The 14299-nt window shown below is 41.8% G+C and overlaps 1 protein-coding gene across 3 annotated transcripts in view; it reads right to left on the bottom strand.

Moving 5' to 3' along the window:
- The window catches only part of ARID2 (AT-rich interaction domain 2), a 143619-nt gene extending 129859 nt beyond the window's left edge, over positions 1-13760 (bottom strand). The window contains exons 1-4 of one of the 3 annotated variants that reach the window (XM_061639890.1): positions 12999-13760; positions 9235-9468; positions 8971-9064; positions 7811-7908 (exon numbers count right to left, since the gene is read on the bottom strand). In XM_061639890.1, the coding sequence (XP_061495874.1) occupies positions 7811-7908; positions 8971-9064; positions 9235-9326 (284 nt within the window). In that variant the 5' untranslated portion in view covers positions 9327-9468; positions 12999-13760. Of the gene's footprint in view, positions 1-7810; positions 7909-8427; positions 8697-8806; positions 8848-8970; positions 9065-9234; positions 9469-12998 lie in introns of those variants that run through there. The other 2 variants (XM_061639892.1, XM_061639891.1) reach the window with 2 other exon arrangements.
- Between the last annotated feature and the right edge of the window lie 539 nt (positions 13761-14299).

Below are 14299 nucleotides of genomic sequence, written 5' to 3' on the forward strand. Positions count from 1 at the left end.
GCACTACCTTTTAAAACTTTTTTTTACCTCTCCTTCATGAGGAGCCTCAAAGCCCCGCGCTAAAGCCTCTGCTGCTGCGCTGCCACGCCTCTCAGCTGATCATGATCGCGCCTCCCAGCTGATTTGCGGTGGCGCGATCGCGTCTATTTCCACCCCCACGCACCGTTAAGTGTCCATAAGTGTGAAGCAAGCGTATGTAAACAGGGGCATGGTGGAGTATGGAGTACGTAAAAGCGAGTGTCCGTTAAGTGAAGGTCTGTATAGCGGGGTATTCCTGTAGTCCCAAAGAGCCCAGTTGCCCCCCAGCGGCAGTTGCAGACAAGGAAGGGGCTGGCTTGTGCAGCTGTGGCAAACTGAGCAGGCCCTAGTCAGCTGGGAAGGACTAGTCTCAGAGAGAGGCAATGGTAAACCCCCTCTAAATATCCCTTACCATGAACACCCTATTCATAGGGTAGCCATAAGTCGGGATTGATTTGAAGGCTGTCCATTTCCATTTACAGGAAACCATCCCAACAACTGTGGAAATAGAACTGTTATATACAAAAATCCCAATGATGATGGACTATACGTGATTACTAACCCTGACAAAAAAATATAGTCATCACCATCTCAAAACATTCACATTTCATCTTCTTTACACACTACTGTTTTAAGTTGAAATACCCCATACCTACATATTCATGGCACCACAATGGGCATATGTATAATACCACATGCCAACGTGTTCATAACAGAGTGTGAAGTATATGTTCTGATTAGCTAGCAATTAACCCACTGGCATACCTTAGATACACCAACGATGTCTTCATCACTTGAACTAATAGTGAGGAACAGTTTAAGAAATATCACCAAAACATCACCTCTTGACATCCTGTAGTCATCTTCAGCTTCATCTATTCCACACAACATTTTCTGGATCTACCGTACAAAAGGTCAGCTGAGGACCACTTCATACAGAAACTGACTACTCACACCTACTTCCATGCCACCAATTATTATCCATAGCACATTATCAAATAATGATATATAATGAGTAGTTCAGATCCAAATGACAAATACTTGGAAGAAACATTCTCAAGTCTCAAGTACCATAATCCTGACTTGTGGCGACCCTATCAATCCTGACTTATGGCGACCCTATGAATAGGGTTTTCATGGTAAACAGTATTCAAAGGGGGTTTACCATTGCCTTCCCCTGAGGCTGAGAGGCTGTGACTGGCCCAAGGTCACCCAGTGAGCTTCATGCCTGTGTGGGGATTCGAACCCTGGTCTTCCAGGTCGTAGTCCAACACTCTAACCACTATACCACACTGGCTCTCCCAAAATATAATAGTGAACAAAAAATCCAAAGGCCAGAATAATAGCCTGAAAAGTACATCTCCAAAGCAAATTAAGAAACATAATGGGACTCCCTTTGAAAACCTACACAACTCCAAGTAAGAGGAGCTGCAGAGAATCATAAATGATCTACAGCCCATCCTTGAGAGTGGGGATACCTTGACAGAATCATTCATTGAAAAGCCCATGACAGTCTAGAAACAGCTACCCAACTTCCAACACTCCTCCCTGGCAACCCAACAATTGCAGGTACTGGTGTTTCACACATAAAACTAAGCCATTGCATGTTTGATCATCCAAACCCTGCTCAGCAGCTTACCTATGGTTTGTTTATAGCCAAACAAACAACAGTCTGAACTTATGGTAGGTTGTTGGCTTAGGAAGCTTAGTTTGTTTTAATTACAGCACAGCATTACAATTAGGGTTGTCAGGTTCAGGGCCTGAGGCTAATCCTGTATCTTTAGGAGAAGAGAAAGTCATCCAAGTGCAGGTGTTCTTGCAACCCTGTAATGGGAAAAACCGCAAGGTGGAATTTTGCCTTCCCCCTGCACAACTTTTAAAGATACAGAAGACCTCTTGGAGGCCGAGCCTGGCAACCAAGAGGTCTTCTGTATCTTTAAAAGTTGTGGAGGGGGAAGGGAGAATTCCACCTTGTGGTTTTTCCCATTACAGAGTTGCAAGAACACCTGCACTTGGATGACTTTCTCTTCTCCTAAAGATACAGGATCAGTCTCAGGCCCTGAGCCTGGCAACCCTAATTACAATCCAACACCCTTCCATAACCATGATTTGTTTGGACATCCCATCCAGATGCTTACTGAGCTACAAAGGCACAACAGCATCTGGAAAACAAACCAAGCTTTGGAGAAACAAGCCTTGATTAGTTTGATTGTTTGTGGGACAACTGTAGTTAATGTGTGGTTTGCTAAACCATGGCTTATGTTGCATGCAAACCAGGCCACATGCATCAAGGCAAGAACCAAAGGTGCCAGATAGACCTTTTTATTGACACTGGGAACATTGCTACAGGACCTAGTAATGCAATCTACAGTATCCAGGGTTCCTTTGCATGCCATGCTACAAATGTTTTGTGGTGATATTTTATCAACTGTATCCAGCTGTAATCTACACAGTTCAGACCAGTTCCTGCTTATGAAAAGATGGCAGCCATGAATCTGATATAAGGAACAGAAACACCTGTGAGTGAATGTTTTAACCTGCCTGCTCATTTCATCAAGGACCTCAAAATGACTGTCCTGAAATTCATTAACTTGGATGGGTAGAAAGCATGTCAGAGTGCAGAACAGGAATGAACATGAAGCTTTGACTGTGCAAACCAGTGTCTCAATAGGTAATGTGGATTCCTTCTTTCTTACAAAACCTGATGGAAAACACTATGGTATACCACTTTAAGATGAAAATTCCACTGCAGTGTTTCCGTTTAAAATTCAAATAACTGCCCTTCTTTGTTTGTTATTGTTCAATCCTTTTTAGTATATGATGACAGTATACAACTCTAGGCTATGGAAGTTCACACTCTTGAAATACTGGAGTACCACTTTAAACAATGAACTGTGCAAGCCTAGACATATCTACTCAGACATAAGCTCCACTGTGTTCAATGAGACTTACTCTCAGGTGTGTATACCTATTTTCTAAGTAGTAAGCCCCACTGAACACAGTGGGGCTTACTTCTGAGTAGGCATACATAGGCTTGTGCTGCACCTGTTATTTTTTAATTAAGGTATCTGATATTCTAACCTATAACTACTTTCCTTAGAAGTGTTAGAAATCTTGACCTATGAGTAACTAACAGCATATTGGCACATGCTTCCTCATATATTTTAGGCTGCCTGTCACTAGAGCTGGAAAAGGCACCTGGTCACCTTGGCATCTTTATTATTGTAAGATTTCTTACCCGCCCCTCACTATAAGGTCTCAGGGCAGGTTACAACAATGTAAAAATACATTATAATCAATTAAAACAATTCACAATCAAAAGAATAGGGTGGGTCCTACAACATAAATCTCAAGTGTCAAAGGCCAGGGTAAAGAAGTATGTCTTCAGCATATGACAAAGGCTACACAGTGAAGGTGCCAGTCACACCTCTGTGGGGAGAGAATTCCACAACTTAAGAGGCTGCCACAGAATATGCCCTCTCCTGGGCCACCATCCCCTGAACTTCTGAGGGTAATGGAACTACTAAGAGGGCCGGTCTACTGATCTTAACTCCTGAGAGAATCTGTAGGCAAGGAGGCAGTATCTCCGATATTTGGGGCCTAAATTGTTTAGGGCTTTAAACACTAGTGTGAGCACCTTAGATTAGGCCTGAAGATGAACTGGCAACCAATACAACGGTTTTAGAACAGGGGTTATATGAGTTTTAAAAACATCCCCAGCTAGTAATTTGTCCACTGTATTTTGAAACAGTTGAAGTTTCCGAGTCATCATTAAAGGCAGCCCTGTGTAAAGTGCATTGTAACAATCCAATCTGGAAGTTACAAGAGGGTGGAGTACAGCGGCCAAGTCACCTGAACAACTATCTGGGCACCTATTAATATCAAATACTTTGTTTAGCATCAGGTGAAAAAACACCTGTGGCTGGATGCCCACATAAATGTACAAGACAAACAGAAGAGTGATGGGAAATGCCCTCTTATCATGAGCAGCAATATCCCAGAAGCCATTTACACATGTTTGCAAACCTTTACAGGGAGAATCTTGGGACAGAGAAAGTAAGTTAGATGAGTGGCTCTGAAACAGAAGATGTCAGCCATCTTTCCATTACTTATTCAGAGGCATCCACAAATCCACTTACCAGCTTGATCTCTGACAAAGTGGAAATCCAACAGCACACAGATTCCCAGAGCTCTCAGTTCCACTGCAGGTTTTGAGCAGGTTAGAACAGCAGAAGACCCTTCCAAATAGAGGAAGAGAGACTCTTTGCTTCTTACCTTCTCCATATCCTACATACATGAAGGAAGACTCTGCCTGTCTCCCAAGCCCGTTTGCATACCACAGCATGCAGGGGAAGGGAGTGATAGCGACCATAAATAATAGCTGATTAGTAAGCCAAGCCAACATTTGCAGACCATTATCTATTATCTGTTTGTTACATTCTACTCGTTCTCCAAAAAGCTCAGAGCAGAACCTACCTCCAAGGATTGTTGTGAGGCTAGGTTTGGCTAACATGTATTAACTTGTTTACAGCCAATCAATTTTTTCCATAGCGAAGCAGAAATTTGAACCTGGGTTTCCCATATATAAACACAATATGTTCACTACTGTACCACACTGCTGTATAACTAATTGAAAATATTAATCTAGTGTCTTTTAAAAAATGTGAAACACTTAAGAACAAATTCTTAAACAAAACTTCTTGCACATACAAACTCAAGTCCACCTTTCATAAGTCTTCTGATCAGGTACTACTTTTATGAGTACTAATGCCAATTTTAAACTAATATTCCTACAACTCAGAATAGAGGTTTATCTTTCTCCTTATTATTTCTTTCTTCAAGCTTCTCCATTTTTCTTTTGATACTTTCATTCTCTTCCTCCATCACACTCCCTGAACAATTGTCTGTTCCTCCTTGGGGAGGCCTGCATCACATGTAAACCAAAGCCCTCTATTCCCATTTCACTCTAAACATGCTTGCAATGCCAACATCTATCACCACAATTTACATAAGGCCATATGTCTGTGAAGGTCTTCTTAGATAAATGCCAAGGACCTCAACTAATATCTGTTTAAGGATTCACTTGAAGGATCGGGACATTTTTGTTGTTGTGGCACTTATTACATTCTTCAGTGACTGCAGCACAAAACCAAATATGGTCCCTCAAAAAGGTCCCTCAGCAAAAATGTGCCTATTAGCAGCATGGTTATCACTGCAGTCACTTACTTGAACTGTATCTCCCGTACTGATCCTACAAGTCTGTATGAACAAGCAGCAGTCACCTTGGGGACTAGTCACCTTGTGGCTTGCAGGTGCTAAGCATACCAGTTCAATATACTTGGACCTGGCAAAACAGTTCAATCAGGAAGGCTCCTTCAAACATGCTCAGCTTAAGAACAAAAAACAACAACAAGGAAACATCTGGGATGGTGGGGTTGGGGGGAAGAGGCTTGATAATGCTGAGAGTGTTCAAGAGTGGACTAATATCCAATCTTTCATGAATACTTTAGTAAAACAAAGGTTAGTCCTCTAGATTGAAAATCTGCAGTTACAAACGAATATATACCATGATAAAAAACACACAGATTTACACATCTACACAAGGCAAAGCCATAACAGACAAAGTCACAACATATGTGATCGGGCATGAGGAAGGAAACTAATATAGGTAAAGGGTAGTGAGTTTAAAAGCCAGGTCAATCAGACTATGAATACAAAGATAAATTATAAACAATAGTAATTGCATTACTTATAGGATGATCATAGTAGACCTACTGAGAAAATAAAATATCCTTCAATTTTTCCTTTTTTAAGAAGTTAAAAAGTACTGTGAGATTGACAGTATAAAGAAATTCAAGAACAATTTTTGATATTTGTAACGTTAGTATATGATCATCGGCAAATAAAGTTCATTTTTGCCAATATTTTGCACACAAAAAATACTGTAAAGAGGTCACAGTCATTTCCTAGTGTTAATTTGGTAACATCCCTGCCTACACACATTATATGTAAATCCCACACAACTCAGTAGGACTTGCTTCAAAGTAACAAGTTTGGGATAAGGATGCAAGCATCTGAAATAAGTCATTCAAGCAAATACATAATTATATTTACAAAAATTTAGAGCATGATAACATATCTAGATACATGCCAGGCATACGCAGGATGCACATAAAAACCTATTAATCGAATTGAACATATAATCAATTGCTGCTCCTTGGAATGTTCAAATCCTGGATTTCCTATTGAAATTACTGAAGAAAACAGAGGCACACATATATTTTAACTAGGGCCCAAAAAAGCCAAAACAATTCAAAACTAGATCTTAAGTATGCCAGAGAGGGGGGTTTAGAAATGAACATCATGAATAAAGAGATGGCATGATCTGATGCATCACTAAACATGCTTACCTCCCATTGAGTTACAGTGGAATCCTATATATGTCTATTTAAAAATAAGTGCCACTTAGTTCAACGGGGCTTATAGGACTGCAGTCCTAATAAGACTTAACTTGGGCCGCAGTTTCAGTTGAAACTTGAGTAATAAGGTAGAATTATTATTCATTCTCAAGAGAAGTATGTACTATGTTCTGTGATTAACTGTATCTTTATTAGCTTTTTCCAGTGCTTCCCCAAAGCATCCTTAAAAACATCAGTTAATCTTATCCAGACCCTTTAAAAGCAAAGATATAAATTACAGGTACACATGCACACATTTGAGAAGAAATTTCTTATGGTCTAATTTTAGCAAATGCATGTGCCATCACAAACATGCATACAACAACTTTATATTCCAAATTATTCTGCCTAAGGATTTCCAGACTTCCTTGTAACTCAATAGCCACTTCTACACTGTTGCTGTGAACTCTACTGCTTCAAACTGGAAGTCAATCTAGGACAACCAATAGAAAGTGCACCTGTGCAAATTACATTTCCTAATTCATTGTGCTAAATCTCCTACAGATAGATTTTTAAATATTAAAACTTTTCTATCACAAAACAGAGCAAATCCTATCTATACTGACAGAAAAAAATTCACATCTTATGTTAAAAACTCAAAAAATTACACTTGTTTAAAGAAAATGTCTAAAATTCACAAATGTAGATTCCTTGACATAAACTTGGAAGCTACATTTATATTCATTTGTATTATGAAGACAAAAACATATTACAATTGCTTCCATTCTTTTTTAAAAAAATCTAGGACTTCCAGTAGATAATACATTAAACTACTTATGATTTAAAATTGCTAGATTGCAGAAAAAAATTACATTTACTGAAGACAACATTTTAAAAATGCAGCCCCCACCCATATTTATATGCAACCAAAAACATACCTTGAGCAATAGCACTCTTTTGATAACAAAGAATGTTTACATCTCCCATTCTTAAAAATACATAATTATAAATTAACATTCCATCTCCAAAAGCAGTCAAGCAATGTTACTTCATTATTATGTAATTAAACAAAGTTGCTATAATGTTAATTTGCTCAGCCTTAGTATAGCCAGGCTTATTGTGATATCCATTTTAAATAATCAATAAAATGCTTCTTACTATTGGTACACATTGGGCACCAAGCAGAAGTAAAATAAATAAATAAAACAATCCAAAACCATCACAGCCTTAAACAAAAGAAAAGGGCACCTTTCACTGATGAGAGACACAACAGCAATTTTTCAAAAACAGGTTTTTATGAAGGCGAAGATATTACTTATTTTTATATACTAAGAAAAGCAAAATGCTATTCCATGCTCAACACTTCTGCTGCAGTAGCCCTTATCAACACTTACCGCAAGTAATACTGTTTTAAAGCGAAGGCAGCGTTAGAACAACTTCTGGGAAAGTTAAACTCTTCTACAATTTCTCCCCACTGATTCTTCTCAGATACCTGTCAAAAACAACACACTCAGATGCACAAAACCGCACATAAACACAACATCGTTGATCGCGACCCTCAGAAGGGCTGCCATGAAAGAAACAACTCTGATCAAGATATAGATTTATTTCGATTGGATCTGGGATCTCTATTTCTTGCTGACAGTCACCGGCGATACGATCTTGCTCCTCCCCTTGTATTTTACAACATTTATTTTATTGGGGAGTGAGAAAAAGGTTTTATTCTGTATGGAGAGGTTTGTTTTTGTCCTCGCCGCCTGGACAATAACCAATCGGGAGTCTCTCTGTCGCCTGCTTTTAAATCCTCCCGCGGTCCGTTAAAACCCAAAGAAGTTGAAAATGAGCCAAGAAAGTCTTGATGGGGGCCGCCCCCGCCGGCTGTGGGTGCAAGGGAACCGTCCCGCTGAGTCTCCCCCTCCGCAAGCTCCATAGACACAGAGAGGCCTTTCTTTTGAGGCCTACATTTCTGTCCCTAGCCTTGAAGCCTAAAGATGGCTATTTGATTACACACCGTCTTGGCTGCCCCTTTTGTTATTTCTCTCCGGAAAGGGCTTGGAGGGCAGCGCCTGGTCCCCCCCACGGCAGCGAGAATCATTTCCTAGCCCATGCTCCGTGCCGATTATCGATGTTAAACATGCCCGCTAATTTTGAGTTGCACTAAAACTGCACTCAGACTCTCTCTCTCTGTTCGCGAGACACACACATATACCCAGAGCAGCAACCACAAGCGGAAGAAACTGCCTCACACACACAACCTTTCTCACTCCCCTTCTTTCAAGGAAAGGAGGGAACTAGCCAAAAATCTGGGACAGGGGGGCATGGGAAAGCTGTACTCTACAAACCCCAACTCCCCCCTTTCAGCTCTTCACCAACAAGGCCAAGCCACCAACCTGCCTTGCCTGCTTCCTTCTTCCACTTCCCCCCCTTCCCAATCCGGCTTGAAAAAGGACAGATCCCGACCCCCCCCCCCGTCGACCGCCTTTGCCCGCGATGATCAGAAGAGTTTCGGGAAGAGGTTAGTGGGAGGGAAAGCAGAATTAAAACTTCCACTCACCTTCCCAAATCCGCCTAAAGTGGTGATTCGGGTGTAGAGAGCGTGAAGATCCAGCTCCTTCCCACCCACCACGGGGATCTTCTTAAAAGGAGACCTGCCAAAAGAGAAAGAGAGACAAAAACAACTTGTCAACTCTGCCCCCCTTTTCTCCCCTCGCAGGGGGGCGCCTCGTCCTTCAGGGAGGGGGCTGGAAGTTAAAATCGGTCGGTTTAAACAGCCTCCCCCCACCGCCACCATCCCCTTCCATCTCCCCATTTTCCTCACCCTCTGCTGTGGTGAAACTGCCGCAGCTCATCCAGGAAAGCGAGTCCTTTTCTCCGGTGATCGGGTTGGTTTTTACCAGTCGAATTTGCCATTTTCCCCCGGATTTAAAAAGGTTTGGGTTTTGTCTCCTTAAAAAAAAAATCCAATAGAAAAACAACAACAATCCGCGGCTCCTCCTTGCCTTTAAGAGACCCAGGTTCCTGTGCTCGGCCGGGGATCAGCCATGGAGAGGGGCTTGTTTAAAAAAGAAAGAAAAGTTTAAAAGGAAAAAGGGAACCCAGAGAGAGTGGTAATTACGAGTCCTGTCTCCACACAACACACAGGGAGGGAGAGGGGCACCTCTTGGTAATTCTTGCTGCTGCCTGCCTGCCTGCCTCTCTCAGCACCACAAACCCAACCGATCCAGCTTGCACATGAGACTCAACATGGTGCTGCTGGATCACACAATGAATTGGGTTAGTGTTGTGGTAGAGTGGGGGTTGGGGAGGCTGGAGTGAGGTACTGACAGTGTGTGTGTGTATTACAGACGCGGCTCCATGAAATCTCCCCTCTCCCTCGCTCTCTCACACACACACTGTACAGCGGCGGCGGCGGCGGCGGCAGCGGGATTCACTTCTCTTCTCTCTCAGACAAAAAGATCTGAGGCCGCCGTGCTCCTGCCTGGGCGAGATCGCAACACAGCGAACCCCAGAGGCCGGCCGAGGCACTGCAAAAGGCAGCTCTGAAATGGCAAAAGGCTGCACTGCCAGCAAGCAGTTCCTGGCGGGGAACAATAGGCTTCTCTCGCGGCTAAGGGCTCATCTGCAATGTGCCGCAAACTTCACACAAAGCCGGGCGGAAAGAGAAAAGGCAGGAGATGGGGAAAGGGGTGGGGGGCTGGAAACGGCTACTACCGGTTGTTCCAGGGTTAGGGGCAGAGGAAATGTTTCATTCTTCCCAAACTTTAGCGAGAAGTACTTTTCAGGTTTATCGAAGGAGATAAAAACCGGAGAAAAGAGGGACTTAAGTGTTTTGTATAACCATATGAACAGTCTTTTTAAAAGAAAAAGAGGAAAATAATCTTTAATGCATTTTTCATTTTGAAAACCGTTCAACATCCTAAATTTTTGTGATACTAAATTTTTGTGATACACTATATTTTACATGTGTACATATTTTCTAATATCACATAACATATGACCTAAAGTAATTTTATGAGAGTCCCTAACCTCTACAATTCAGGGTGATCTAAAAAAAATCTAAAAAGTTTCCTGAAGCTGATGACTTCTGAAGATTCACTAATACAAATATTTTATATTAAAAAATTATGAGAACGTCATCCACTTAGATGTGGCTTCCTTGTTGGAGTCACTGGTATGTAGCTGGTCAATCTATCATAATGGTAAAGCTGGGAAATCTTCCCAGTTCAGATTTCATCTCAGCCATGGATTCACTATTTAGGCAAACTCACAGCCTCAGCTCATGTGCAATAGGGCAAATGCTGGCCTACCCTACAGGGATGTTGCAACACTCAGTAAGATAAACTAAGTAACACACTCTGAACTCCTAAAAAGCATTATATAAGTTGTATTATAAGTGCAGTCTTACTTATCAAGAACATCATATAGGTGGGGAAAATGTATTTCCTGAGGAAATTATGCTAGAAGTAATACCTGATCATAACTTGTATATATAGCACTTATTTTTATACATCATGTATATGACAGACTTTACACCATATATGTTATATATATATATAAAGTTTCTCAAACAGAAAATAATGACATACCAGTGGGGAAGAGTCTAATAATTTTGCAGACATTAGTGATAACGCTCAGGATTTCCTAACCCCAAATATAGATTGTGAGACCCAAGAATCCCTAAAAGAGAGGCGTGGTTTTGTGCATTTTGAGTATTGCAGGGTACTACCTGAGACTGGAAATTAAATGGCACAAGGAGAATGGATGTGTAAGGACCCCAAACAACAGGTGGTATGAGAGATTATAGCTGTTAGGGGAGCAGGTGAAAGATATGGGTTTGTGTGTACATGCACATATGAGGTATAAGGGGGAAGGGGGTTCAAGAGGTGTCAGGCCTGGAGTCTGGACTGGGCAATATTCCTGCATTGAGCAGGGGGTTGGACTGCCCGTCCAGCTCTACTATTCTTTGATTCTGTGATAAGAGGGTAGGATATCATGAAATTTGAAACATGCTGATGTCTCTGTTTACTTTACAAGGCTTAAAATTGCCATTTTTCAGTACAATCCAATACATGTCTACTCAAAAGTGAGTGCCATTGTTGCCTCCCAGATAAATATGGATAGGATTACAGTGTGGGAGGGAGGGTTGTATGCTGGTGCTCCACACTATGTATAAAAATGCTTGTCCAAACAATGTTTCTGATCATTTCTGGTAACTTGTTTCATACTATTGATGTGCAGTTTACACTATGAAGAAAATAAGCCATTCCTGATTTCCAAAATGGGTGAGACACTGGTTTGTGTGATCCTCACTTCCATCCTTAGATTGAAATCCTATACATGGAGTAAGTTCCAGTTAATTCAGTAGGGCTTTCTCACTAGACATGGGGAAGAGTGTAGTATGTGATGAAAATGAAATGGACTGCCTTCAAGTCGATCCCGATTTATGGCAACCCTATGAGGTTTTTGTGGTAAATGGTATTCAGAGGTGGTTTACCACTGCCTTCCTCTGAGGCTGAGAGGCAGTGACTGGCCCAAGGTCACCCAGTGAGCTTCATGGCTGTGTGGGGATTCGAAATCTGGTCTCCCAGGTCAGAGGCCAACACTCTAACCACTACACCACACTGGCGCTCAGTATGTGATAGTACTTGTTAAAAAAATAGTAACAACAATAATAATTTGCTGATCACAACACTACAGAGTCAGAATTATAAACCTGAATGTGTGCAATTCAAAGGAAATTCTTTCATTTTGTTCCCACTGGGTAAGAAATATCATCAATCTACATTATAAGATATCCCAGCCTCAGAGTAAAACTTCAGATAAACACTCTGCTATACTTGGGAATTTGAATTATTTCCCATTTCTCAATCATGGTTCTTTTCCTGCTCAAAACAGAATGGGGAACAGGCCCATAAAATAAATTATACTCCAGAAGAGGGGTTGATTTTAAAAAATGTCACTGACATGTAAAAATTGTAATATAGGTAGTGCCTGTCCTTTCCCTTAGAATAAAGATGCTAGATGAATATTTGAGGCTAAGGGCATCTTTCCCTCTCATGCAATAAACTGGAAACCCAGTCCTACATCATAATGTTACCAAATTTGAGATCTGGTGACTAAAGTTAGCAGAGTTCTGTTTAAAAATCGATTACACGTTATGGCATCCAGTGAGCCTGTCAAGGAAATCCATATTGCCTTTATGCCATGTACTGAATTACTTCTGGAAATTAAAATCTAAGATTGTTTTTCTTTCAGCTGGATTGCAGTTTCAGCATGAATACCGAGAGACAGAGATGTAAAGATGGTTGGTAAAACCTGCCCTCCAGGTCATATTCATTATTGGGAAGAGGACAAAATCCCCTATTTGGGATTATTTCTCAGCATTTTAAATCTGCCCTTAATTCTCCTCCGGACATTGCTGGTGAAAAGTTATACTTATCCACAATACCTCCCTAATTCGAACGGCTGCAATTTAAAGAAAATGATTCCCCCTTCCATTTGAAGTAATAGTATTTGCAGAAAGATTCAAAACTCAACACCACTTGAGCAAGCGTTCAGTGCCTTAGGGGAACAGAGACTTACTCGTCCTCCACTCAGGAGGGAGAGTTGTAAACAGTCCTCGAATGACTCAAAAACTAGGGGTCTCCCTCCCACAAGCGACTGGTACTTGGCAGAGGTGAGTCAGTTTCCTTGCTTCAGATACTGCGGTGGCGGGAGCAGCAGAGGCAAGGATAGTCAAATTGCGTAGAAGGGCTTCCATTGCTAAGCACAGCAATTTCCTACGGTCCCTTACGTAACCGTCAGCTGGGGATTCCCTGGAGGGGGTCATTTTATTCAACCATTACAGACCCCAGAAGCCGTTTCAGCGCGCCTGCCTTGCCGCTGTTATCAGAACGAGGCTGCTTCTGCGGCGGCACCACCAATACCAACGGCCGCTTAGCCAGCTCTTCACAAAATGGCGGCGCCCACGGAAAGAGCAACCCCATTTTGTGCCCGTGGAGCTGTCAGCGGAGACGAGCTCGGTTTAAGGGGGCAGGAGAGTAGAAGGCGGCGGCCAGTTCATGTTACGAGTGAACGAACGAGAGGAGGGGTGAGGAGGACTTCACTGGTCTCTCACTTCCCCTGAGAGGAGACTTTACGTGAAAGTCTGAAGAGCGGAGGCGGGCGGAGTCACAAAGCAGCTGCTACCCGCAGGACTGAGAGCGGGCGGTAGCTGATCCACCGGGCTTTGCTACGACATCTTACTGGGTTTTTTTTGGCCTTTCTGGATTGGCTGCTCTTTTCTTTTTTTGAATTGGGGCCATTTTCTTTGCAGTTCGGATTTCTTTTAACAACCCAGCAAACCTCGCCAGCATCGCGATTGTTCGCCTCCTCCTCCTCTTCCGCCGCGACGCAGGTCTCCACCCCGTTGTGGGACTTGAGTGCCGGTCACAACAGTAGGATGAAAGAAGAGGGATTGTTTTGCCGCTTCTCACTCTTTTTCTTCTCTGGCTTGTCTTCTTTCACCAACTATTTTTTAATTATGATGGTTTATGTAACTTTGCTTTTCCTGATTTTTTTTATAACTACATTTCTCCCGCGAAGGATGGGAAGCTATAGATTTGTATGACTAATACGGGTCACGTTTGGGAGTTAATAACTTTCATTTTTTTATTGTGCCTTTCTGAATGTATCACCTTGTTAAACTGATGCTCTTCAAGTTGCAGTGCTGGCAAGCTTGCAAGGTACTACTATATGTAAGAATCTCATTCTTGGTCTTTGTCAATGGCATTTTTTAACGAAGTTTTTTTTTCTTTATTTAAGAAGTAATTTTATAAAAACCTCGGGATGTCCATTATTTTCTGAAACTTGATTGCTTATTTTAATTGTAAGCTTATTTAGGA

The sequence above is a fragment of the Rhineura floridana genome, chromosome 8 (genome assembly GCF_030035675.1).
Source record: "Rhineura floridana isolate rRhiFlo1 chromosome 8, rRhiFlo1.hap2, whole genome shotgun sequence".
In the NCBI taxonomy this organism is placed as follows: Eukaryota; Metazoa; Chordata; class Lepidosauria; order Squamata; family Rhineuridae; genus Rhineura; species Rhineura floridana.